Source organism: Poromitra crassiceps, assembly GCF_964638095.1.
Source record: "Poromitra crassiceps genome assembly, chromosome: 12".
NCBI lineage: Eukaryota > Metazoa > Chordata > Actinopteri > Beryciformes > Melamphaidae > Poromitra > Poromitra crassiceps.
In genome coordinates this window covers 6,846,424-6,872,749 of record NC_139632.1, presented here as the reverse complement: position 1 = coordinate 6,872,749, position 26,326 = coordinate 6,846,424, and the positions used below count along the sequence as shown (strand labels likewise).

At 46.1% G+C, this 26,326-nt stretch overlaps 1 protein-coding gene across 1 annotated transcript in view; it reads right to left on the bottom strand.

The window, feature by feature from the left end:
* Positions 1-338: 338 nt before the first annotated feature.
* The window catches only part of fcho1 (FCH and mu domain containing endocytic adaptor 1), an 89,986-nt gene continuing 63,998 nt past the window's right edge, over positions 339-26,326 (bottom strand). The window contains exons 12-27 of the mRNA XM_083647502.1: positions 24,692-24,749; positions 22,450-22,637; positions 22,219-22,243; positions 21,867-21,926; positions 18,962-19,013; positions 18,663-18,787; positions 17,080-18,246; positions 15,232-15,338; positions 14,225-14,423; positions 14,021-14,135; positions 13,726-13,881; positions 13,509-13,641; positions 11,348-11,544; positions 10,360-10,424; positions 858-1,025; positions 339-492 (exon numbers count right to left, since the gene is read on the bottom strand). Of these exons, the coding sequence (XP_083503628.1) occupies positions 464-492; positions 858-1,025; positions 10,360-10,424; positions 11,348-11,544; positions 13,509-13,641; positions 13,726-13,881; positions 14,021-14,135; positions 14,225-14,423; positions 15,232-15,338; positions 17,080-18,246; positions 18,663-18,787; positions 18,962-19,013; positions 21,867-21,926; positions 22,219-22,243; positions 22,450-22,637; positions 24,692-24,749 (2,844 nt within the window). The 3' untranslated portion in view covers positions 339-463. The remainder of the gene's footprint in view (positions 493-857; positions 1,026-10,359; positions 10,425-11,347; positions 11,545-13,508; positions 13,642-13,725; positions 13,882-14,020; positions 14,136-14,224; positions 14,424-15,231; positions 15,339-17,079; positions 18,247-18,662; positions 18,788-18,961; positions 19,014-21,866; positions 21,927-22,218; positions 22,244-22,449; positions 22,638-24,691; positions 24,750-26,326) is intronic.

Genomic DNA, 26,326 nt, shown 5'->3' with positions numbered 1-26,326 from the left:
ACACACTTTTGCTGTATTTCAAGAAAAATTGTGACATCCAGTTTTCAGTCTCGTGACACAAAGGCACACAGAACACAATGCAAACGGACCAGAGGAGATCCAATAGAGAGAAGAGGGGTACACGGAACACAATGCAAACGGACCAGAGGAGGGGTACACTCTGGGGAAAGTGGGAGGAACGAGTGTACAACACACAACCAATAGGGTGGAGAAGAAGAGGGTAGAAGAAAAGGCTTGGTCCTAATACAGCAGACAGGACACTGTCAGAAGTAAGTGCACATTGTCCTTCAAGGCTAGTAAGTGAGTAAGGTGCCTTGTCTCCAGTGATACAGTTTCTTCAGTCTTACCATGATTCCACTTCCTCTAGACCCCCGGTCAGTGAGGGCCCAGTCCCAAAGTGCAATTTGTTCTCTGAACCCCCCAGCAGTGGTCCATGTGAGAATCTGACAGTTCTTTCCACAGCTCACAAGGAGCAGCCTGCCATGTACTTCCCTGTCAAAGAGAAGAAAAAGATGATGCACCGTCAAAATAAGTTGGAGGCGTACTGGCCAGTGAAGACTGACAAACTGTAACCCAGACAGTCTCACGCTACAGCTCCAAACAACAATAAGCAACCGTGGATATCCAGTACTCTAAACATTCCTTATCATCCATATTATCACCATACAAACATCTCAAAGTGACTAAAGCAAAAAACTAAGAAACATTGGCCGTTTACACCGCATTCAAATGTTGCCCGTGTGTCATGGACTATAATGCTCTTTCTGAAGTGAGAGAATTCCTGAAAAATGAAAAAAAACATCAAACCAGTGTGAGAATACAGAACTCAACGGATGCCGAGTGCGTTTCAGTTTCACCTGTGGAGAATCTCTTCTTGACCAGGGACATGCGGTAGCGACTGCCCACCAGCTCCAGGTCCATGCCCGACAGCGAGGCCCCGGAGCCCACAAACTGGACAGCCAGGCTGGGCGGGGGGCCGCGGGGGACCTCCAGGCACTGCCAGCTGGCACACAGGGTCCCTGAGCCTGATCAACACACAGCCGGTAAACACGGATATGACAATGAGTTCAATGAGCAATGTCCAAGTTAATAATACAACATAATACCTGTTTTTAACATCAATAGATCATTATTACCATGTTCATTTAATAATACTACTTGTTTTTAACATCAATAGATCATTACCATGTTCATTTTGAGACACCAACATGATTACCGTTAACAAATGACACCATCGCCGAGCAGATTAGCACTCTACCGGCCTCTCCACTGCATGTTACACCATGTGCTTCCAAGCGAGATTTAGCGGGAAATATGCTGGATTGCTTTATGGCACGAAACAGGAAGAGGGCTGCTGTTCTGAGAATGAGGCTGCCCTCCCAGCGTAGACAGCTAAAGCTTTCAGGGTTTCTCGCAATGCAATGGTAGGTGGAAGGAGTGAAAGGCCTGGGGAATGTGATCTTAAATTGTAACTAACAATACCACTGGTCTGGTGTGAGACACAAGCTACGAATTGGCTTGACCATGGTCTTATTTGTTTACAGTAGAGCATACATGGTCAACATACGGCCCGCGGCCGATGGAATTGCAATTTTTTTTTTTTTTTTTTTACAGTGCACTTGAACGCAACATGGAATATACCCGCTGAATAAGTGTCCAAATGTTCATGTCATTCTGGGCAATACTCTTCTGTTAGAGCATTTCAGTCTGAAATATGGAATATCTTTCAATAATATTTATGACTAAAAGGCTAAAAGTAATCTCATGTGTAAGAAATGACTGTTCTACATTGAAGTAGAAATTTAAATAATTAACTTGTTGGTTTTGGATTTATTTAGCTTCAAGAGTGCATTTTTGTTCTTGTGTGACCCTCAACACAGGCTTTGAGAATCCCGGGCCACTTACTGATACTTATGCTTAAATTAACCCACTCATATTCTGGTTTATTTCAAGAAAAACATTTCGGCTAGTGGAAATTCTAATTGGCTGGTAACTTTAAAATCTAGCAGCCATATTGGCAGGTGGTGAAAAAAGTTAATTTCAAGCCCTGCAGGGAGAGCAGGTGGTGACATAGGAGTGAGTGAGGAAAAGGATCAAATATTGGTGGTTAAGACTGAATAATGCCATCACAATTGTTAATTTAAAATGAGTTATTCCTCTAAACCTGGCTTCAAATGCCCCAAATTTTTCGTGCTGGCGCCGTTCAGCCCTCAGCAAAATCTGGTAGCAAGGACATTTTTTTGTGGCCCTCTCTATCATCAAAGTTGCCCATCCATTTACCTTAGATGGTAAATCATCTCTTAATCCTCTGTGACAGTATTCTCCTGTGTGTACCCTCTAACACAGGGGTGGGCAACTATTTTTCATGGGGGGCCACATGAGAAATCCAGATTGTTGCCGGGGGCCGAACAAATATTGTCATGCCGTAACCCAGGGATGGGCAACTTTGATGATAGAGAGGGCCACAAAAAAAGTCCTCGCTACCAGATTTTGCTGAGGGCTGAACGGCGCCAGCGCGGAAAAATTGGGGCATTTGAAGCCAGGTTTAGAGGAATAACTCATTTTAAATTAACAGTTGTGATGTCATTATTCAGTCTTAACCACCAATATTTGATCCTTTTCTCACTCACTCCTATGTCACCACACTCTCCCTGCAGGGCTTGAAATTAACTTTTTTCACCACCTGCCAATATGGCTGCTAGATTTTAAAGTTACCAGCCAATTAGAATTTCCACTAGCCAAAATGTTTTTCTTGAAATAAACCAGAATATGAGTGGGTTAATTTAAGCATAAGTATCAGTAAGTGGCCGGGATTCTCAAAGCCTGTGTTGAGGGTCACACGAACATGCACTCTTGAAGCTAAATAAATCCAAAACCAACAAGTTAATTATTTAAATTTCTACCTCAATGTAGAACAGCCATTTCTTACACATGAGATTACTTTTGGCCTTTTAGTCATAAAGATTATTGAAAGATATTCCATATTCCAGACTGAAATGCTATAACAGAAGAATATTGGCCAGAATGACATGAACATTTGGACACTTATTCAGCGGGTATCTTGCATGTTGCGTTCAGGTGCACTGTAAAAAAAAAAAAAAAAAATTGCAATTCCATCGCGGGCCACACAGGGGGCCGTATGTTGCCCATGTGTGCTTTATAGTAACGTTCAGTCGTAACTCATTTATAATTAAGCCCATAGTTAATGAACTAATCATGTACAAAACACACACACAGTCACATATTTTATATACTGTATATGTTGTAAGCCTAATTTTTGCCATCACAGCTGCTTTTTACATGTATGGGATAATACAGGCTTAATATACAAGGTGTCCCAAGCTCTGAGTCATTATAAACTCAATTAGCTACAGAAGGTAATGTTCACATTCAGTCCTTGTATATTTCTCTCATGTGTTCATCATTCCTTTCCTCCTCTGTGTGTGTGTGATTGAGAAATGAGATGCAGGTGGTGTTCATCCTAATTGGCCTGGTCAGGTGTCAGATTGCTGCTGGCTGATTGGCTGGTGGAGAGCATTTAAGCCACCTGATGCCATCCTGTCGCCCCTTGCTCTCCTCATTCCCAACGATGATGGCTGCTGTGCTGACTGCTGTGTTCTGTCAGGTAGGAACTGTGTGTAGACCTACTTTAGTAGTTCTGCAGAACTTTATTAAGATGTGTCTTTATCTTGGTAGACCTGTGCAGTCTAAACTGTAAATAGTTACCTTCCAGATCTACACTTTTGTACACTGTAAATAACACTTACCCAAGTAGCAGAAAGTAGGGGGAGAAGCTCTTTAGTTTTTTGTAACATTTTCTCATGTTTATTTTGTAGGAGCTTATAGGTAAGAGCTGTGTCTCTTATTTAATCCATCATTTCTTTTCTTAGGTAAATTTAAGGTTGGGGATTAGTTTGATTGGTTAGTTGTGTTGGGGCCATGCTGTGCTCTGAAACTAAACCTGCTACTTGTGAACTTGTGATGGTGGTTTGGCTGATCATCCTTGGGAGTGGGAAGAGTGGGGGCACTTTTGTGTTGCGGTCCGGTTCCCCGAGGCCGGTTCCTAACATAATTGGGTGCTCGTCTGCTTTTCTCATTCGTCAGCACGTCGTCTGTGAGTGTGTGTGTATATATATATATTTTATGTTTGTCTGGTGGGCAGTCTTTGTTCAGGTGGTAAATGGTGTTAGTCAAGGTGCCTTTGCATGGAGCTGAGGAAGCTCATGGTGGTAAAGCTGGTGGAGATGTTTGTTGGAGGAGGAGCCGGTCAGAGGGGACCAGTAAGACTGAGGAGGGGCGTGACAAGGCAGGGCCGTCAGTAGCACCGTTTCTCCTCTTTCTGTGTAGACTATGCTACCCTACAAGAGTCTCCGTACATAGACTTGCCTGTCACTCTGACTCCCAAGCCGTCTAAATCAGCGATACAGACGTATTTACAAGTGTCACAGAAACATTTCAAAGCCACATATTGAGAAGGGTTCATAGCTTCTCGACGTCGGGGTTAGAAAGCTCGACGCTGCTCATAAATGCCTCTTTTCATCTGAAGTCTGCGCTGGTGATATTTTTTACCGAGCCTTTGGCCAGAGTGGCGCTGTGACGGCTGAAAAAATATCACCAGCACAGACTTCAGATGAAAAGAGGCATTTATGAGCAGCGTCACGCTTTCTAACCCAGACGTCGAGAAGCTATGAACTCTTCTTCTCAATATGTGGCTTTGAAATGTTTCTGTGACACTTGTACATACGTCTGTATCACTGATTTAGACGGCTTGGGAGTCAGTCACAGGCAAGTCTATGTACGGAGACGGGACTCTTGTAGGGTAGCATAGTCTACACAGAAAGAGGAGAAACGGTGCTACTGACGGCCCTGCCTTGTCACGCCCCTCCTCAGTCTTACTGGTCCCCTCTGACCGGCTCCTCCTCCAACAAACATCTCCACCAGCTTTACCACCATGAGCTTCCTCAGCTCCATGCAAAGCCACCTTGACTAACACCATTTACCACCTGCACAAAGACTGCCCACCAGACAAACATAAAATATATATATATACACACACAGATGACGTGCTGACTATCGAGAAAAGCGGGCGACCCCCTATTATGTTAGGAACCGGCCTCGGGGAAGGGGACGGCAACACAAAAGTGCCCCCACTCTTCCCACTCCCAAAGATGATCAGCCAAACCACCATCACAAGTTCACAAGTAGCAGGTTTAGTTTCAGAGCACAGCATGGCCCCAACATCAACAAATCAAACTAATCGCCAACCTTAAACTTACCTAAGAAAAGGATGGATTAAAAAAAAAATGGACACAGCTCTCACCTATAAGCTCCTACAAAATAAACATGAGAAAATGTTACAAAACTAAAGGGCTTCTCCCTCCTACTTTCTGCTACTTGGGTATTTAGTGTAAAAAAGTATAGATCTGGAAGGTAGCTATTTACATTTTAGCTGCACAAGTCTACCTAGACAAGGACAGATCTTCAAGTTCTAAAGAACTACTAAAGTTGGCCCACACAGTTCCTACCCAACAGAACAAAGAGTCAGCAGAGCAGCCATAATCGTTGGCAGTGACAGCAAGGGATGGCATCCCCAAACCCATTCAACAATGCAGAAACAGGAAGTTAGGTGAAATAAAATGTTTGGGGCTATATTCAAAACTCAATTAGCTACAGAATTAAACCGTATGAGTGTATGTTTTGTGTTCACATCATTCCTTTCCTCAGTGTGTGATTGAATTATGAGTCCACTCATTGTACGCCAAATTCCAAACTATGATGACTCTTTGCTGTGTTCTGTCAGGTAGGAACTGTGTAGGCCTTTAGTTCTTCAGAACTTGAAGATGTGTTATCTTGGTGGACCTGTGCAGTGTAAACTGTAAATAGCTACTTCCAGCTCTACACTTTTGTACAATAACATCTTACCCAAGTAAAGTAGGAGGGAGACGCCCTTTAGTTTTTTGTAACATTTTCTCATGTTTATTTTGTAGGAGCTTATAGGTGAGAGCTGTCTTTTATTTAATCCATCCTTTTCTTAGGTAAGTTTAAGGTTGGGGATTAGTTTGTTGTTGGGGCCATGCTGTGCTCTGAAATTAAACCTGCGACTTGTGAACTTGTGATGGTGTTTGGCTGATCATCCTTGGGAGTGGGAAGAGTGGGGGCACTTTTGTGTTGCGGTCCCGTTCCCCGAGGCCGGTTCCTAACATAATTGGGGGCTCGTCTGCTTTTCTTGTTCGTCAGCACATCATCTGAGTATATATATATATATTTTATATGTTTGTCTGGTGGGCAGTCTTTGTGCAGGTGGTAAATGGTGTGCATGGAGCTGAGGAAGCTCATGGTGGTAAAGCTGGTGGAGAGAGAGGTTTGTTGGAGGAGGAGCCGGTCAGAGGGGACCAGTAAGACTGAGGAGGGGCGTGACAAGGCAGGGCCGTCAGTAGCACCGTTTCTCCTCTTTCTGTGTAGACTATGCTACCCTACAAGAGTCCCGTCTCCGTACATAGACTTGCCTGTGACTCTGACTCCCAAGCCGTCTAAATCAGTGATACAGACGTATTTACACATTTCAAAGCCACATATTGAGAAGAAGGGTTCATCGCTTCTCGACGTCGGGGTTAGAAAGCTCGACGCTGCTCATAAATGCCTCTTTTCATCTGAAGTCTGTGCTGGTGATATTTTTTCCAGGTTAGAGCTCCCAGCCGTCAGAGCGCTCAACAGCGCCACTCTGGCCGAAAGCTCGGTAAAAAATATCACCAGCGCAGACTTCAGATGAAAAGAGGCATTTATGAGCAGCGACGAGCTTTCTAACCCCGACGTCGAGAAGCTATGAACCCTTCTTCTCAATATGTGGCTTTGAAATGTTTCTGTGACACTTGTAAATAAGTCTGTATCGCTGATTTAGACGGCTTGGGAGTCAGAGTGACAGGCAAGTCTATGTACGGAGACTCTTGTAGGGTAGCATAGTCTACACAGAAAGAGGAGAAACGGTGCTACTGACGGCCCTGCCTTGTCACGCCCCTCCTCAGTCTTACTGGTCCCCTCTGACCGGCTCCTCCAACAAACATCTCCCACCAGCTTTACCACCATGAGCTTCCTCAGCTCCATGCAAAGGCACCTTGACTAACACCATTTACCACCTGCACAAAGACTGCCCACCAGACAAAGATAAAATATATACACACACACACACACAGACGACGTGCTGACGAATGAGAAAAGCAGACGAGCACCCAATTATGTTAGGAACCGGCCTCGGGGAACCGGACCGCAACACAAAAGTGCCCCCACTCTTCCCACTCCCAAGGATGATCAGCCAAACCACCATCACAAGTTCACAAGTAGCAGGTTTAGTTTCAGAGCACAGCATGGCCCCAACACAACTAACCAATCAAACTAATCCCCAACCTTAAATTTACCTAAGAAAAGAAATGATGGATTAAATAAGAGACACAGCTCTTACCTATAAGCTCCTACAAAATAAACATGAGAAAATGTTACAAAAAACTAAAGGGCTTCTCCCCCTACTTTCTGCTACTTGGGTAAGTGTTATTTACAGTGTACAAAAGTGTAGATCTGGAAGGTAACTATTTACAGTTTAGACTGCACAGGTCTACCAAGATAAAGACACATCTTAATAAAGTTCTGCAGAACTACTAAAGTAGGTCTACACACAGTTCCTACCTGACAGAACACAGCAGTCAGCACAGCAGCCATCATCCTTGGGAATGAGGAGAGCAAGGGGCGACAGGATGGCATCAGCTGGCTTAAATGCTCTCCACCAGCCAATCAGCCAGCAGCAATCTGACACCTGACCAGGCCAATTAGGATGAACACCACCTGCATCTCATTTCTCAATCACACACACACAGAGGAGGAAAGGAATGATGAACACATGAGAGAAATATACAAGGACTGAATGTGAACATTACCTTCTGTAGCTAATTGAGTTTATAATGACTCAGAGCTTGGGACACCTTGTATACTAGCCTGTATTATCCCATACATGTAAAAAGCAGCTGTGATGGCAAAAATTAGGCTTACAACATATACAGTATATAAAATATGTGACTGTGTGTGTGTTTTGTACATGATTAGTTCATTAACTATGGGCTTAATTATAAATGAGTTATGACTGAACGTTTTTTTTTACAGTGCACCTGAACGCAACATGCAAGATACCCGCTGAATAAGTGTCCAAATGTTCATGTCATTCTGGCCAATATTCTTCTGTTATAGCATTTCAGTCTGGAATATGGAATATCTTTCAATAATCTTTATGACTAAAAGGCCAAAAGTAATCTCATGTGTAAGAAATGGCTGTTCTACATTGAGGTAGAAATTTAAATAATTAACTTGTTGGTTTTGGATTTATTTAGCTTCAAGAGTGCATGTTCGTGTGACCCTCAACACAGGCTTTGAGAATCCCGGCCACTTACTGATACTTATGCTTAAATGAACCCACTCATATTCTGGTTTATTTCAAGAAAAACATTTTGGCTAGTGGAAATTCTAATTGGCTGGTAACTTTAAAATCTAGCAGCCATATTGGCAGGTGGTGAAAAAAGTTAATTTCAAGCCCTGCAGGGAGAGTGTGGTGACATAGGAGTGAGTGAGAAAAGGATCAAATATTGGTGGTTAAGACTGAATAATGACATCACAACTGTTAATTTAAAATGAGTTATTCCTCTAAACCTGGCTTCAAATGCCCCAATTTTTTCACGCTGGCGCCGTTCAGCCCTCAGAAAAATCTGGTAGCAAGGACTTTTTTTGTGGCCCTCTCTATCATCAAAGTTGCCCATCCATTACGGCATGACAATATTTGTTCGGCCCCCGGCAACAATCTGGATTTCTCATGTGGCCCCCCATGAAAAATAGTTGCCCACCCCTGCAGTAGAGGCATGGTAACAATGATATATTGATGTTTAAAAAGCCCACATGTAGCACCTTGAAGTTCATGTACCAGCCAGCAGCACAGTAAAAAAAAAAAAAAGTTTACACACACGCACAAAGTTCCATAAAACTTGACATGTACATAATCACTCAGCAGGACATTATTTGGACAGGGAGGAGTTATGGTAACCTTTCATTACCGTCGTTGGTTCACAAACCACAGAACTCTTCGAACTAGAAACTTTTTCAGCCTTTAATATCATCTAAACCTGCCATACATCACTAAGGCTATGAATAGCTCTTTTCTCTAGTCTCCAACCATGCAGCCTCACACAGACAGAGGTAATAATATATCATTAGATGGAAAATAAATGTAGGTGTTTGGTGCTGCACAGTGATGCATATATACCTTCCTAGGTGCAGGAAAAAAACAAACGTTTCTTTTTCTTGTACTTTTTTTTATTCTAAACTTTTCCATCTTGAATTAAGGGCTGTATAAAAACACAAGGTAGTCTTGATCTTTGAGCTGCTATTACATGTTATTGGCTCCTCTGTGTATTATTAAGGCCGTGATGCATGAACAATAATCACCTCCATGTGAAGTAGATGGGAATGATTTCATCAGGAGGGAAATGGGACAAAATCCATGAATAACAAACAATTTGAAGTCTGGGCGGTAATGACGATTGACAAAAACGCCTAATCCAAATGGCCTCAAAATTTCGCCCATGTACAGCAGTCTCTTCATGTAGTCTATTTGGTCAGAGCAGTCTGGTGCTTTCAAATGCTAACGCTGATATGAAAGATCATCAGACACCTTCACACAGCATCCACTATACATAACGCTCTATACATAACGCTCTATACATAACACTCTATACATAACACTCTATACATAACACTCTATACATAACTCTCTATACATAACACTCTATACATAACGCTCTATACATAACACTCTATACATAACACTCTATACATAACACTCTATACATAACACTCTATACATAACACTCTATACACAACGCTCTATACACAACGCTCTATACACAACGCTCTATACACAACGCTCTATACACAACGCTCTATACACAACGCTCTATACACAACACTCTCATTTTCTATATTTTATGTAGAGATGTGAGCCTGTATGTAACCAAGGAGAGAATTCTGGCTGATATTAAGACATTGGAAAACACAGCTACACAGATCCTGTGTTACGCAGACAGACCCCAAGGTGTGTGTGTGTGTGTGTGTGTGTGTGTGTGTGTGTGTATGTATATATATGTGTGTGTGTGTGTGTGTGTGTGTGTGTGTATGTATATATGTGTGTGTGTGTGTGTGTGTGTGTGTGTGTGTGCCTCTCTGTGCTTCCCAGGCTGTTACAGTAAACAGCAGTGTGTTCCTGGCCACCCTCCCTGGTTAAATAAGGGTTAAAATACTGGGATGCAGCGAGCGCTGTGCAGCTCTGACCTTTGCTGTGGTTGGTCGGGGAGAGGTTGGGTAGTTTCCACAGCAGCCGTCTTTCCTCAGCATTCCTAGTGAGGCAAATACAGGCTCAGTGAGGCACACCCTATTCCTCCTTTTCTGTTTTTCACCATCATCCCCCTTTCCTTGTTTGTCCACACCCCACCCACCCCTTCACCTTCCTTCACCCCTCCCATCCTCGCTCTCTCTCTCTCTGTTCCTCCCAACACCTCTACCCACAATGCTTCAGTTAATCCTTAGGGTGCTACTGTGAGCTAAAAATAGCAGAAGGTAAATCCATTGGTCACATCGCCCCCCCTACCACCCCCACCCCTGAACCCTGACTCTCTAGGACCTACCTATCCCTAGCTATGGCCCTACTGTGGGTTAACAATAACCCACTGTGGGTTAAATCAAAACAAATAAACAGCCCCCCTTGTATCCTGCCTCAGGAGGAGCAGATGAGAGCTTGGGGCTCTCTGGTTGGATGAGAGCTTGGGGCTCTCTGGTTGGATGAGAGCTTGGGGCTCTCTGGTTGGATGAGAGCTTGGGGCTCTCTGGTTGGATGAGAGCTTGGGGCTCTCTCTCTGGTTGGGACTTTCACAGACAGAGAGACTCTGTGCACAGATCGACTATTTCATGCAATAAATCCTCCAATGTTTACATTTACAACGAGCGACTGATTATTTATTCAAAACAACAACACTTTCAGTTAGCGCAGGTTTTCTGCCATTACAGCCCCTTTTCCCCAGCCCTGCGCCCCTTCCTTGACCCCACCACCACCCACATCCCCCTACCCACTCCTCGAACCCCCGACTCTCAGCCCCGCCTAGTCACCTATCCACGCCCCCTTCACTAAACCCGCTGCCAGCGCCGTGGGGAAAAAAAGCCACATCAGCATGTAAACAGGGGGACAGACTCCTGCTATGTGGCGTTACAGGTCACTTGACAGTTTAGAGAGAGTTCTCCCTCCACACAGCTGCTCACTCCTCACCAGGCGGCGGGCGGCTGGCACTGCAGGTCGGTGGCAGTGTGGTCCAGAGGCAGCAGCACCTGCACGGCGGTGAGCTGCGTGGAGGGCGCGGTGGCCGGGCAGCAGTGATAATCCAGAGACACCCGTGTCACCGTCCCGCTGCGCTGGCACTCTGCCGACAGCAGGAGGGGGGCTCGGGCCGGGTCCTGGGACGACACCTGAAGAAACCACGAGGAAAAAACGCATACGATCAACTTCAGAACAAGCACTGGACCCAGGTGAAGACTAAAATGAAAAAGGTACCATCTGCTAACTGTGTCAATACTCCTGCGGTGTCAATTCATTAACGTGGTGTCCACCACTGGTGGATTTACTTTTTTTATTATTATTATTATTTTTTTAAGAGGGTTGTAGAATCTTTCGGGCTGTACCGAATGTCATTCTTTGTTTACATTCAAAACTTCTATTGAGGTTTTCGAATGAAGCTGCCATCTTATCTTAACACATTGAGTGCCACAGCGCTTCAGTAAAATTGTCTGGAGCCTGTGCCAGATTCACTTCCATTCAGTTGAAAACAGCTATAGAATTTTTTCTATTAGGGCTATATTGACAGGGCTGGACTCTAATGAAACAGTGGACACTCCTGCTTCTTCCAAAGAAGAAATTTTGTTTCTAGACAGTTCCATTATGAAATGACAGCCTCTGAAAGAAGAGCACTTTCAAGGGTTTTCTGCTTTTTTTTTTTTTTACTTTTCAAGATAAAGTCACTTTTATGAATACTTTTTGCACTCTAATTTCAAGCACATTCACTGACTCTGGCTGGTGTTTTCTGATGTGGTGGCGTGGTGTGGTTCTGTGCAGCCTGCGTGCCCCACCCCCCTCTCCCCCCCTCCCCCCCTCCGAGCTGCGGGCTCCTCCCCACACGCACACAGTCTGTTTTCGCTTCCTCCGTTTTTGCCCCGGGTGGATCCCAGCGCAACAAGGAAATGGCAAACGGGAGTTACGGGACTGAAGGAAAAGGTTTGGCCGTTCGGCTTCGGGTGCTGCCTTTCTGCAGGGAATCGTGTGGAGAAACTATATGCAGACAGATAGACAGAAGCAGAAGAGCTCAGTTGTGGGCGCGGATGCAGCCAACTGTCAGCTGCAGACAGAGCAATCTATATGGCTCTGGCTGCAGCATGCATCGGTTTCCCCTTTGATCACGGCTTTTTCCGCTTTCTCCTGCACAAAGTAAAGGATCTGAGGTGGGTGGCGCAGCTCCCGTGTAGATGTTTAAGGTGGCGCCGTGTGATCCCTTGAAGGAATTCATGCTTACTGGCTGGGTACGACCTTAAACAGCAGAATTATGGAATAATATGAATTATGATTTTAGGACGTCCACAGACGTCCTTGGCACTCCTCGTTACTTTTTTTTAGGACGTGCACAGACGTCCTTGGCACTCAATGTGTTAATATTAATATTCTTTAAATTTTTACTTTATTAAATCAACTTTAATGAATATAACTTCTCAGTTTCAACTTTCTACAGTCGTATGAAGGTGACGACATCTTGATGGAGCGCCGAGCGTCAAGCAGATACATAATATGATCCTTTTTGTTGTTGTTAATAATAGTATAATACTATAATAGTATTATTAGCCTAATCTTTATCTGCAACTATGCAGAAATACGGTATACATCATTGGTTTGAACAGAATGAATAGACATGTTGATTTAAAATGAGAATGTCAACGTTATGAATGAAGCTTCTAACTAGTCGGTACAGCCCTAAGAATTTTCTCATCCAATATAAGAGAATGTAATAGTTATTATTACTACTGTAATTGCTACTGTTGTGTCAGCTAGATTTAGCTAGACATAGTTTCTGTCAAGTCCTCTGAGACATGCTTGTGAATTAGGGCTATACAAATAAACTTGACTTGACTTGAATAGTGGCAGTGACAGTAAGAGAGGAGGGTTGGAGAGGACAGAACAGTTAGACAGAAAGGACAGATTATGTTACAAGGGGAAATTAATTGCTGCCACTAGTACTGCACAATATTGCCATAATAAACAAAGATGATAATGTAATGGATGATCAGAAACCTTGTGATGACAGCGCAAAGAAGCAGAAAACACTGGTAGTGGAGTGAGAGGTGAATCCTCATTTGAAATGAATTGCAGCAGCGTCCAGTGTCCTGACCTGATACTTGAGCAGGCCCACGTTGTAGTAGGAGGCCTGGGGGTTGAGTTCAGCCTCTCTCTGCAGGTAGAGCTGCAGAGCCTGCATGTTGAACCAGAAGTCTCTGGTGTCCGGGTCACTCTGAGACGGATCGCTGTGGAGAGACGCAGAGACACCATCAGCAATACTCACATACAGACAGATTGGTTAAGTCCAAAGCCAGAAGGCAGCTGCTGACCTGTAGAGCAGCTTCTGATTGGGCAGAAAGTGATCGACCCTGGAGATGTTGAGCAGCCTGAAGCTGAGCACGGGAACGTTGGGGTTGGCTGTGAAAATGCGGGTGATGCCTGCTGGGAAGGACATGGTCAGGTCGCCTGTGATCTTCACCAGACAGCTGGAGAAGGGAACGAACACAGAAACACATCCTTTCATTTATCCGAATCCCATTAATTGTTACTCTCTCAATCAACAAGCACCGTAGATGCCATTAATGCCAGCAGACGTTAGCATTTTTAGCGTAGCTTCATACTGACCGGTTATGCTGTCCACCCTTGAAGTAGGCGTTGATGTATTCGGTTATGGCTGTGGCCACGGGCCAGGCTTCCTGGGTGCTGAGGGAGATGGGGCTGGGACCCCGCGACAGGTGCACTGTGGAGAACCACGGAAGGCGTTACGGTACGTGCAGAGTTCTAACATGAACATTGTAGTGAGCTGTGTTTGTCTCTTTCTGTGCTCACGGTGTCTTTGGGGGTGGTGCTCTTGGTGCTGGTAGGGCGACGGTGAAGATTGTCCCACCCTGACAGGGCTGGGGGCTCGGTTCTGGCCCCCCCACTCGCCGTCCCGGGCCTGATGCCCCCACTCACTGGGGCTGGACGAGGAGGAGGAGGTTAGCGGGGGGCTAGGCTCCGGCAGGGGGGACGAGCACAGTGACCTGGACTGAGACAGACAGCGAGGGGGCGAGGTTATTACTCACACCATTTTCATATGGATGTTGTTGCATCAGAGCTGAAGTACAGACAATGTCAGACCAAGACTGCTCTTAGTTGAGATAATTATCATACAACTATATTGCATCTGTCCAGCTACAGTACAACACTGGCCAGTGGAGACCTTTCTTTTTCTAATGCTGGAATGCACATTAGAAATGATTTGAATAAGAATTATGCTAATAAAACTACTTGCTTGCAACCACTCTTTGACCATTCTGACAGTTCACTAAATTCTGTACATCTATTATGATAATTTTAATAGCAACATTGCTTCCTGTGTGTATATACTGTGTATATAACTGTGTATATAACTGTGTGTATATACTGTCTATATAACTGTGTGTATATACTGTACACAAGAAACCAATATTAAGATTTCTTTTAGATTTGGGGGAAGGGGCATTTTCACGCTTCTTAGATTAGAAGTAAAGAGAGAGAGGAAAGACCAGCAGAGGATCACAAAGCCTCTAACCCAGGATGTCACATCCTACATGGTACGCAGTACACACCTTAGACCACCAGGACGCTCTATCATTTTTATTTTTCAAATATTGAACAACATTTTTAATTAACCCTTTCAATTAGATTCAGAATTCAAAACTGCAATAAATTGGCTTATTGCAGAGTCATCAGCCTAAAATATTTCTCGATAGGTTGGACATGATAGCAGCTGCGGCAGGTTTTCGAGAATTTGATTTGGAATAAAAATGACTGTGTGAATTGGGTGAACTTTGAACCCATCCCAGGATGCTTACTCTCTCACAGCCGCTCAGTCGGCCTGAAGTCCTCTTGGCCCGGGCCGGTCGAGGAGGAGCAGCCACCAGCACCTCAGCGCTGTCCTGCCGGAAGCTGTGCTTGGAACCTTCGAAACACAACGTGACAGAGAGAAAGTCAATGACACACTGTCCTGTCTGAAGCTGTGCTTGGAACCTTCGAAACACAACGTGACAAGAGAGAAAGTCAATGACACACTGTCCTGTCTGAAGCTGTGCTTGGAACCTTCGAAACACAACGTGACAAGAGAGAAAGTCAATGACACACTGTCCTGTCTGAAGCTGTGCTTGGAACCTTCGAAACACAACGTGACAAGAGAGAAAGTCAATGACACACTGTCCTGTCTGAAGCTGTGCTTGGAACCTTCGAAACACAACATGACAAGAGAGAAAGTCAATGACACACTGTCCTGTCTGAAGCTGTGCTTGGAACCTTCGAAACACAACATGACAAGAGAGAAAGTCAATGACACACTGTCCTGTCTGAAGCTGTGCTTGGAACCTTCGAAACACAACGTGACAGAGAGAAAGTCTCAATGACACACTGAAACGGGAGCAAGAGGCAGACATCCTCTAAAAGTCCAGGCCTGTGCTCAGAACAGCCATTCCCAGGCTGAACGGGGCCGCCCTGCCAAGAGGAGCTGGCACCACACCTAATAGCATTTCATTTGCATTGGCTTGGGAGTTTTAGCATCCTTCTTCAACATGTTCCTATCCACTGAGAAAGAGAAAAAGAAAAAAACACTTTGGGCTAAAACGGTTCAGGTGACCTTAAACAACAAAAGGCATTTGTTTGTCTTTCTTGATGTATTATTGGAAAATGGATTAGACTCTAACCCTAACTATACTGAAATGAGCATTCTCAATCATAAAATAGCAGACTACCACAATGTTGGTCATGACAGAGTGGATGTCACTTACATAATCAAAATTAATCCATTAATCTGTAGTCTGATTTAACAGAATGCACTGTATCTGATTGAATAGATCCTCGGTTGATTAATAGCTGTAGGACTGCCAGCTATTTAAATGATTTAGTCAATAAATATGTAAAATAACAGAATCCTTTCCAAATTATTCTCGAGTGCATATTTTTTTTATCTGGTTGCAATGCCAGAGATATGCCGAACAAAAAAGTTATTTATCGACTAAGAAATGTCTTTGGCCAACTCATTCCAGTGGATGATTAAGTGGGCCCTTCTTGATCTAACTTCTTTCTCTCTCTTTCTTTAAAAAAAAAACTAAACGTGTACCACTGTTCCTTCAGATGTTGTAGTTGTCATAGACTGTGTTGCATAGTTGATTGCTCTATTGCTGACAAAAATGTGTTAATGTAAGTCGCTTTGGATAAAAGCGTCTGCCAAATGATGTAATGTAATGTAATGTAATTTAATGACTAATTAAGGCTATCTGTGTGCAGTGTTAAGCCAAGGCTATCTGTGTGCAGTGTTAAGCCAAGGCTATCTGTGTGCAGTGTTAAGCCAAGGCTATCTGTGTGCAGTGTTAAGCCAAGGCTATCTGTCTGCAGTGTCAAGCCAAGACTATCTGTGTGCAGTGTTAAGCCAAGGCTATCTGTGTGCAGTGTTAAGCCAAGGCTATCTGTGTGCAGTGTCAAGCCAAGACTATCTGTGTGCAGTGTTAAGCCAAGGCTATCTGTGTGCAGTGTTAAGCCAAGGCTATCTGTGTGCAGTGTTAAGCCAAGGCTATCTGTGTGCAGTGTTAAGCCAAGGCTATCTGTGTGCAGTGTTAAGCCAAGACTATCTGTGTGCAGTGTTAAGCCAAGGCTATCTGTGTACTGTGCAGTGTTGTGGTTTTATTAGAAATCGGTACCCTTGTGTGAGTTCATGCTGCAGGGCAGCTGAGTGTTCAGATCCAGGCAGTCTTGGTCTTTGTCTGTGGAGAAGCAGAGGTCCTCCTGTGGCCCAGAATGCCTCGTGAGCGGTGGGGCGTTCCTGCGCGGCTCACTTTCTGAAGAGCGATGCTTCCTCCTCTCTCCTCCCCCCTCTCCTTTCCCTCCTCCTCCTTCCTGTGCTGTGGAGCTGCACACGGCTCCAGTCCCCAGTGGGACAGGAACGGTGTCGCTGAACGGGTTGTGGACCGAGTTCCAGTGCATCAGCTCCTTCTTTGGCTGCGCTGGGGGCAAAGAGCCGGAAATGACGTCTGGAGCCAGCCGACTGCTGCTGACGACGACGACGACAGCGGCCCCTCCGTGGGGAGGCAGAACCCCTCCGTGGGGAGGCAGAACCCCTCCGTGGGGAGGCAGAACCCCTCCGTGGGGAGGCAGAACCCCGGCTGCTGCAGCCAGAGACGACTGGTGCGTGGGGCTGCCGATCATGGTGATTGCGAACGGGTCGTCGGGACACACCGGCGGCGGGAGGCTCCGGTCTCGTTTTCTGTCTCTCTCTTTACGGTTGGCGGAGGAAGAGGAGGAGGAAGAAGGCGGGGGGAGCGTCTTGGTGTCGGCGAGCGTGACGGTGAACGGGTCCCCTCGCAGCTCGATGCCCCTGCCTTCTCGGGTGGGGCGTGGAGGCGGAGGCGCCCAGGCGTCCGACAGGGGGAAGGTCTCCTGGGAGACGACAGTCCTCTCGAAAGCGGCGAGGAAGGGATCCTCGGGCGGGATGTGTTTGCAGTTCCACACCGACGCCTCCATCTCGGGCGGGGGCAGGGACTGAGAGAAAGCGGGGAAGCGCAGCGACGAGGGGTCCATGTCTGGGGGGACGCGAGGGGTGCGGGACGGGGCGACCGACCACACGTTGGAGGGGTCGTCCTGCTGGGGGTGGGGGCTACGTCCCGGGAAGGGGTCGCGGAAGGCGGAGGAGAGGAAGGGGTCCGCGGGTCGCCCCAGTGTTTGAGTGGGTTCTTTAGTGTGAGAAGCAGAGGGCCACGCTGCCCAACCCGTGGGCTCGGGGGACGGCCCCAGGGGCTGGTGGGAAGGCGAGTCCAGGCCAGAGTCTTCCACGTTCTCAGGAGAGGAAGAGTCGGACGAGAAGGCAGCATCTGAGGAACACATGAGAAAAGATCAGACAATAGATCCAGTTCATGAAGCTTTTACATTTGTGGGTTTATTACTTTCCAGGGGGAAATCCTCTGGCGCACAGGAACTGATGCATTTGATGTTGCTGGAAGCAGCAACAGTGGTTTGTTTTGGGGTGGAAAAGAAGAAGAAGGTATTCTTATTGGGTGGTTGGCATGAACAGTGAACAGACAGAGCGCCACCTACAGAAACTCAAACTAGAAAATCCAAAACGTCCCAGTCCCGCCCACACCGTTTGATTGACAGGTGATCTCTGAGAAGTGCAGTGCAGAAAAACCAATGACTGCTGAGCACCAAAGATGTTGATTACCACTTTCTTAAATACATTAAATAATATTTAAAAAAAAATTAACATGTCAACAGCAACAAATCAACGTACATTCAGAAGGACCAAAAGCACTCTGCTCTCTGAGTTGCTCTCGCCCAGCGAAGCTTTGGGACTTGAAGGCCGACTCCAGCGGAGGTCCAAACAGACTCTCTGTGCCCGACACCGTCGAACCCAACCTGGTGGACGACGGGAGGAACAGGGAGAGAGACGAGAACATAAATAACATCAATGATTTCGGGAAGCCGCAATCATAGGATCTCCCACTGTGTCCATCTCTCTCGGCGTCACGCTGCTCAGAGGCGCGCTGAGAGGAGGGAGGGAGGCGAGGAGGGAGAGAAGAGCCATCTCACCTGCTGTGATCTGGACTAGAGCTGGACCTGCACAGGCCCTCCTGCTCTCCATCTGCAGAGAAGACACACACACACACACACACACAGAGTGACTCTCTGCGGTAATTAATTGGAGGATGTTCCCTAATCAGGACTAATGAGAGGCAGGTTGTTATCAGTGGAGCACCGAGGGGAGGCAGGGATGAAGGGAGATGAGGAGATGTGAGGGAATGCCCATCACCCACGTCACCTTCCCACACACACACACACACACACACACACACACACACACACACAGCCGCTGTGTGTGTGTGTGTGTGTGTGTGTGTGTGTGAGTGAGAGAGTGTGTGTGTGTGTGTGTGTGTGTGTGTGTGTGTGTGTCATCATTAATCCTGTCGCCTCTGGACTTAATTCACCTAAAATAGAGAGAGGGAGAGAGAGAGAGGGAGAGAGGGAGTGAGGGAGAGGGAGAGAGAGAGAAAGAGAGAGAGGGAGGTAGAGAGCACACTGCTGTAACTGGCTGCAGCTGGCAGCCAGCCAGGCTAACCTCCTGGCAGCGAGCTAACCTGCCCGTGATAAAGCCCAAGCAGAGGGCGGGGTGTGACTGATGGAGGGTGGCCGTTCATCCAAGGACAGCCAGTGAGGACACTTCCTGCCCAGAGGACAGCCAGTGAGGACACTTCCTGCCCAGAGGACAGCCAGTGAGGACACTTCCTGTCCAGAGGACAGCCAGTGAGGACACTTCCTGCCCTGAGGACAGCCAGTGAGGACACTTCCTGCCCAGAGGACAGCCAGTGAGGACACTTCCTACCCAGAGGACAGCCAGTGAGGACACTTCCTGTCCAGAGGACAGCCAGTGAGGACACTTCCTGGCCAGAGGACAGCCAGTGAGGACACTTCCTGTCCAGAGGACAGCCAGTGAGGACACTTCCTGCCCAGAGGACAGCCAGTGAGGACACTTCCTACCCAGAGGACAGCCAGTGAGGACACTTCCTGCCCAGAGGACAGCCAGTGAGGACACTTCCTGCCCAGAGGACAGCCAGTGAGGACACTTCCTGCCCAGAGGACAGCCAGTGAGGACACTTCCTGCCTAGAGGACAGCCAGTGAGGACACTTCCTGCCTAGAGGACAGCCAGTGAGGACACTTCCTACCCAGAGGACAGCCAGTGAGGACACTTCCTGCCCAGAGGACAGCCAGTGAGGACACTTCCTGCCCAGAGGACAGCCAGTGAGGACACTTCCTGCCCAGAGGACACCCAGTGAGGACACTTCCTGCCCAGAGGACAGCCAGTGAGGACACTTCCTGCCCAGAGGACAGCCAGTGAGGACACTTCCTGCTCAGAGGACAGCCAGTGAGGACACTTCCTGCCCAGAGGACAGCCAGTGAGGACACTTCCTGTCCAGAGGACAGCCAGTGAGGACACTTCCTGCCCAGAGGACAGCCAGTGAGGACACTTCCTGCCCAGAGGGAGACATGAGCCCTGTTTGGAATCAGTCCCTATGACAGAAATAGTGGACTATTTAGTGTGTCGCCTTTTTTTTTTATAGTGTCCGAATTCTCAACTGTTAATTTGAGTCACTATTTAGTCCACTATAAAATACCCACAATGCACAGCGATTTCCAGTGAACAGCGAATGTACCCTACATTTTCTCCGGTATACCACAATGCAATGCGGTTGTCTTTACCGAAGGAGAAGAAGAAAGTCGTTAGCTCGTGAGCTAACAAGCTTGTGAGCTACTTGACCAGCAAAGCTTGCTATTAGGAGACAGCACCATAGTTGACAAAACCACCCATGCACGTAATTAGAATTTCAACTAGTTATTTAGGATTTAGCATTCAAAACATGCAACATCAATACTACCTGAGGACATCTCAATCTGCTCGTGAGCTCAGTTGTTTATGTGATAGTGGGCACAGATTGCTTGCGTCACGTGAATACCCGGCGCATCTGGTGACACAATGATCTCCAGGAAAACAATCTGTGTAGTGTCCCAAACTCATTTAGATCATTCCCCATATAGTTCACTATATGATTAACACTATATGGGGAATAGTGAGTGAGTGAATGAGTGATTCTGAACACGGCTATGGAGGCTAAGCTAGCCAGGCACAGAGATGCTGCACAAAGACATCATCACTGATGCTACACAATGTGGTTTACCTTGCAACCACAAAGTGATACCTGCTGACAAGTGCTTTCCACACATAAACACACTGAATGCTTCATGTGAACACCAAGTGATTGATTTGATAACACCCCCCCTCCCCTACACCACCACCACCATTCAATGATCAGGGCTCAAGTTCCATTGAATTTGACTTGATTAATTATTGGAAGAAGCACAGAGGCTCCATAACAGGATGTTGCTCCATAACAGAAAGACATTCACCACAATGATCAAGACATTTGAATATTCAAAATATACAGAGAGAGAACTGACTTAGTGAACTGGTGCACATACAGTATCTCATATATTAAGCATCCTCTGCCTCCTCGCCATTTAAACCATCTTATAAAGCAGCCATACTGTAGTGTATAAACCATCTTATAGAGCAGCCATGGCAGGAACATATTTGTTCATTACTCTCATAAGGACCATGAAGATGATCTGACTCAACAGACGGGGAAAAGAAAGCTTTTGGTGCATCAGTGCCAAGAGAAAATCATTGATTTTCCTTCTTGTACAGATATCTTCCAAGTAAACACAGAGCACAGCGCAGCAGCAGTGGAGGAGGTCGTTGTACTGCTGATTTTGCACTCCAGGAATGGAGGGAGGGGGAGAGAGACCGATCGAGAGACAGCGATATCAATAAAGAGCGAAAGAGACAGAGGGAGATCGAGAGTGACAGAGAGACAGAGAGACCGAGAGCGAAAGAGGCAGAGAGAGATAGAGACAGAGAGCGATAGAGACGGAGAGACTCACCCCTGTGGGAGGCACTCTCCGCCTCTCCTTCTGAGCGACCTCCTGCTGTACTTGAGTTTCCTGTGGAGATGGAGAGAGAAGTCAACATCAATCAATGGACTACACACACACACACACACACACACACACACACACACACACGTTACCACTGGGAGGATATGCAGTCAGATATACTCAAAGTACACAGTGCAGTATATTGACTTTCACCAGTTAGTGTAAAAATGTCACATTTTTCAATGCCTTTGATATCACACAGATTTTATTTTTTTGCACAATGACACAACAGCCACACACTCAGTCTCACATTGACTCAGAAAACAGACACCAAAAACTACAAACCCACAGAACTTACTGGAGAGATGGCGCTTGATCGAGACCTGAAAGTCAAAGAGGGGGAGAGATTGGTTAGTAGTAGTACGCTGGCTTCATCTGAACTTTTAATACAGAATTGACTTAAAGAAGAAAACCGTAAAAAAAGAAATCACTGTTCAAAAAAGGGAAAAAGAAAACTTTTTGAATTGTCATGTACAAGCCCTATACATGAACACACAAACACAAACAGACACACACACACAGCCTGTACCCCTCTGTTGGGTGGCAGGGTGAGTGCGCCGACGGTGGCCTTCAGCTCCTTCTCCGTGGCGGCGGGGTTGCAGCGGCTGCTGCTGGCCACCGGGCGGATCTGGATGTGGAACTTCTTGGGCTCAGCCTCGTCGTCGAAGTCTGAGTCGCTGGAGTAGAAGTTGTTCTCCTTGTCGTCGGCGCAGCAGCGTACGGAGAGAGAGGAGGGTCAAGGAGCACAAGCGATACTGTAAACGTAGCAGGATGGCTAAGCGAGCGCATTCGGTAAGATCGGTGCCTTCTGCGTCGTGTACTTTCAAGAAAGGTGTGGCACAAACAAAGCAGTGGCTTAACTCATTGAGTGCCAGCCACTTTTGGAGAACGGACGCTCCCAGTGCCAGAGTTTCAGAGCTTTTTTCAGTGATTTCTCGAGGCCCACAGAATATTGTGTGATATTACTATGTAAACAATGAACACGCAAAAAGAACGATGAGACTCTTTTCTATCATCAGCAAAAACAGGTTTATTGATATCATTTTCCGTTCTTTCGTTATCAGCCGGAGAAGATAGCTTGATTTAACAAAAAAGAGCAGTTTTTTTCTAGAAGCTGAGATAATGGCCCTTTTGTGAAATTAAACATTTCAAACACATCACTGACTCTGAAGCTAATTTTCTGATGTAGTCACACCTCAAAAATAATTTCCTTCAATAAAACAGTGAAGGCCAGGGAATTTTGTTTGGCAGAATAATATTTTTAGCTGCAACCAGCAGCGCTGGCCCCTGCGTGCGCTGCTGGTTGCAGCTTCTTGCTGGTCTTTGCTGCTGGTGGGCATCGGATATTCTGGCTTGCGTTTGCCAACCCTGTCCTGCTGCCTGGGTCTGTCTGGGTCAGTGTTGTGTGCTGCTCTGCAGCACACAACAGGGGTTCCCAACCAAAAGGTTGGGAACCCCTGTTTTAAGAATTTAGAGGAGTTTCTACTAGATTAAATCAGAACGACACAGAAACAGTGCAGACACCAACACACACACACACACACAGGCAGTAGGTATAGCAGGGTGCAGGCCACGGTCTGCTGGAGGTGAGGTTGTTGTGCTGTCAAACAGCCAACCGCTGCTTCCTGCCAGAAGTCACCGCCCCTTCCTCTCGGGACGTCTCCGCTCTCAGCCGCTCGTGACCGCCTGGTCACGTGTGGCGTGTGTGTGTGCTGGATACGGCATGGCTATATATTAGCCTGTCGAGTTATGTCAGCGCTGTTGATGAGTGCGTACCAACTATTCTGAGGAGAGGTGTGGAGGGGGCTGGGGGGTGTGTGTGTGTGTGTGTGTGTGTGTGGAGGGGGCTGTGTGTGTGTGTGTGTGTGTGTGTGTGTGTGTGTGTGTGTGTGTGTGTGTGTGTGTGTGTGTGTGTGTGTGTGTGTGGTGGTGGTGGGGTTAACAAAGGCAGGAAGAGTTGTCAGGACTGAGAGTGCTGCTGCTGAGGAATGGACCGGGCCTGGAGAGTCAGCACACTGAGTATTAGGTTGAGCAGGCAATTTGTTCATATTCCATAGCGGAGATGGCGGCTAGCTCAGCTCCCTCTGACTTGACCTCACCTATTACTGTGCTTAACAGGAGAGATGTATTTAATTGTTTGTGCCAACGATCAGGATAGTGATCAGAATCATTATCAGGGTCTGCAGTTAATGAGGCGATGCATTTGTGCTAACAAAGCACATGCATCCAGCACACGCATCCACTCAACCTTCTGATTAGTCTTCATTTAAAATGTCTTTCTCTCATTAAACTTTCTCATTCAGCAGTCTGATTGTGTTTAATTGGGTTCAAAGAGCCTCTACATCTGCCTCTATATATCGTGAGGGTTTCAAATTAATCTAATCTTTGAGAGATTTTTAGTCTGCTTTTTATTCTAAAATATGTTAATTTGGGGGAATCCCAGCTATATTTAGGTTCAGCTATATTTAGAATCGGGAGAGACCATAGAACATTTCAGTCGGACCAAAACTTAAAAAAACATTGAAAAAATATTTTCTTTAGACGCGCATTTTTTTAAATGTTTTGGTCCAAGTGAAATGTTACGCGATCTCTCCTGTTTCTAAATATATCTGAACTGTTTGGTTTGAACAAGTACAACTATTTTTATAAGCATTTTACGAAATGTCTATGGGAAAATAAATGGCGGATGAAAATCTCTGGTACAGTGCTGAAGCAGGAAGTGACGTTCCACTTTGGCTCATGATATGGCCGAGCATGTGAAAGGATATCATTCTGTGTGCTGTCGGCTCGGATGACAAATCCCTCGTCGTCTACTTCCAGGGGTGAGTTCTGTATGAGTGGGCGCACGCACGCACACACGCACACACACACACACACACACACACACACACACACACACACACACACACATACGTGGAGGAGAGAAAGAGGGAGACTATCAGACAGCAGCTGGGTCAGCAAGACAGACAAATGGCACTTCCAACTGCATATCTGACAGACACACAAGTGCTTCCTCGTACTATGTGGTGTAACTCGGCACTACAGCCCCCTGCAGTTCTACCGAGAGCTTTCTGCTAAAGTGCGTGTCACTAAATAGCCACTAGAACTGTTCCAGGCTATCTAAAGTACAACCAAGTGGCTGCTTTCTAACAGAGTGTGTCAACGAGAACTCCTCAGACACCTGTTAATGGTCCAATGTAAAAGTAAAAGTACACATTTTATCGCAAATGTACTTGAGTCAGAGTAAAAAGTATCCTGTAAAAACACTACTCTTAGAAGTACAATTTATTAAAAAAAGGAAAAAAAATACTCAAGTAGATGTAACTGAGTAAATGTACTCGAGTACTACAGTACCCACCTCTCATGAGTAGCTACTACCCTGCCATGGGCTACAGTTAAGTCTTGTGGTTTCAATGTGATTTTGATCACTGGATCATGTCAGGACACGGTGACTGAGAGGTCTGCGTGCACACAAACTGAATTTTGCTCATATCGCTATCTTCATAACCAGGCCTGGAAGTGGTCAGGCTGACAGGCTCATACTGAGATCTGAATTCAACAGTCTGGACACAATCCAGCCAAGAAGAGCAGCACACTAGTAGCCACACAAAGAGATGGAGAGGAAGAGCAGAAAAAGGCAGTATTGCAAACGTAGATCTAAATAAATACAGACATCGGAGACGCAGGCCACTTTTAGACGTACGGCGATGTGATCTCGTTAAATTTGATCTTTGGAGTGGGATCTTAAAAAATTGCGTAGATATGTAACAAGTGATCTGCCCTCATCAGATCACAACGTTGTTGGAAATGTTCAGACCTGCTGCCCAGATGATGTGTCCTGGTGTGTGAGCACATCATAAAAGTAACGTTGAAAAGACAAGTGCACCCGTAACCCATGGCAACAGTGTGCATTAATTTACTGTAATGTAGCCATGGCAACAGTGTGCATTTACTGTAATGTCGCCATGGCAACAGTGTACATTTAGTGCTCACCCACAGTTAGGTGGGGTTTGGCCGTCAGCCTATAATTCATGGAGACAATTCACCCAGCCATGGATTCAATGGAGACTAAGCGCTTTCAGAGGCCTCTTGTCTTCATCATAATAATAATAATAATAATAATAATAATGCATTTATTTTATATAGCGCTTTTCAAGACTCAAAGACGCTTAACAGTAAAACAAAAGACAAGCAACAGGCAGCAGACACAGGCAACAGATACAGGCAACAGGCAACAGATACAGGGGACAGGTACAGATAACAGTGGCGGTTCAGGGCAAGGTTGTATGGAGAAGCAGAGGAGAGGAAGAGAACAGGAGGGAGGGGCAGGTGGGGGGGGCGGAGGGTGATGGTTTGGAGGAGGTGGTCAGGGGTAGGGGAGGTTGTAAGCTTGGGAGAACAGATAG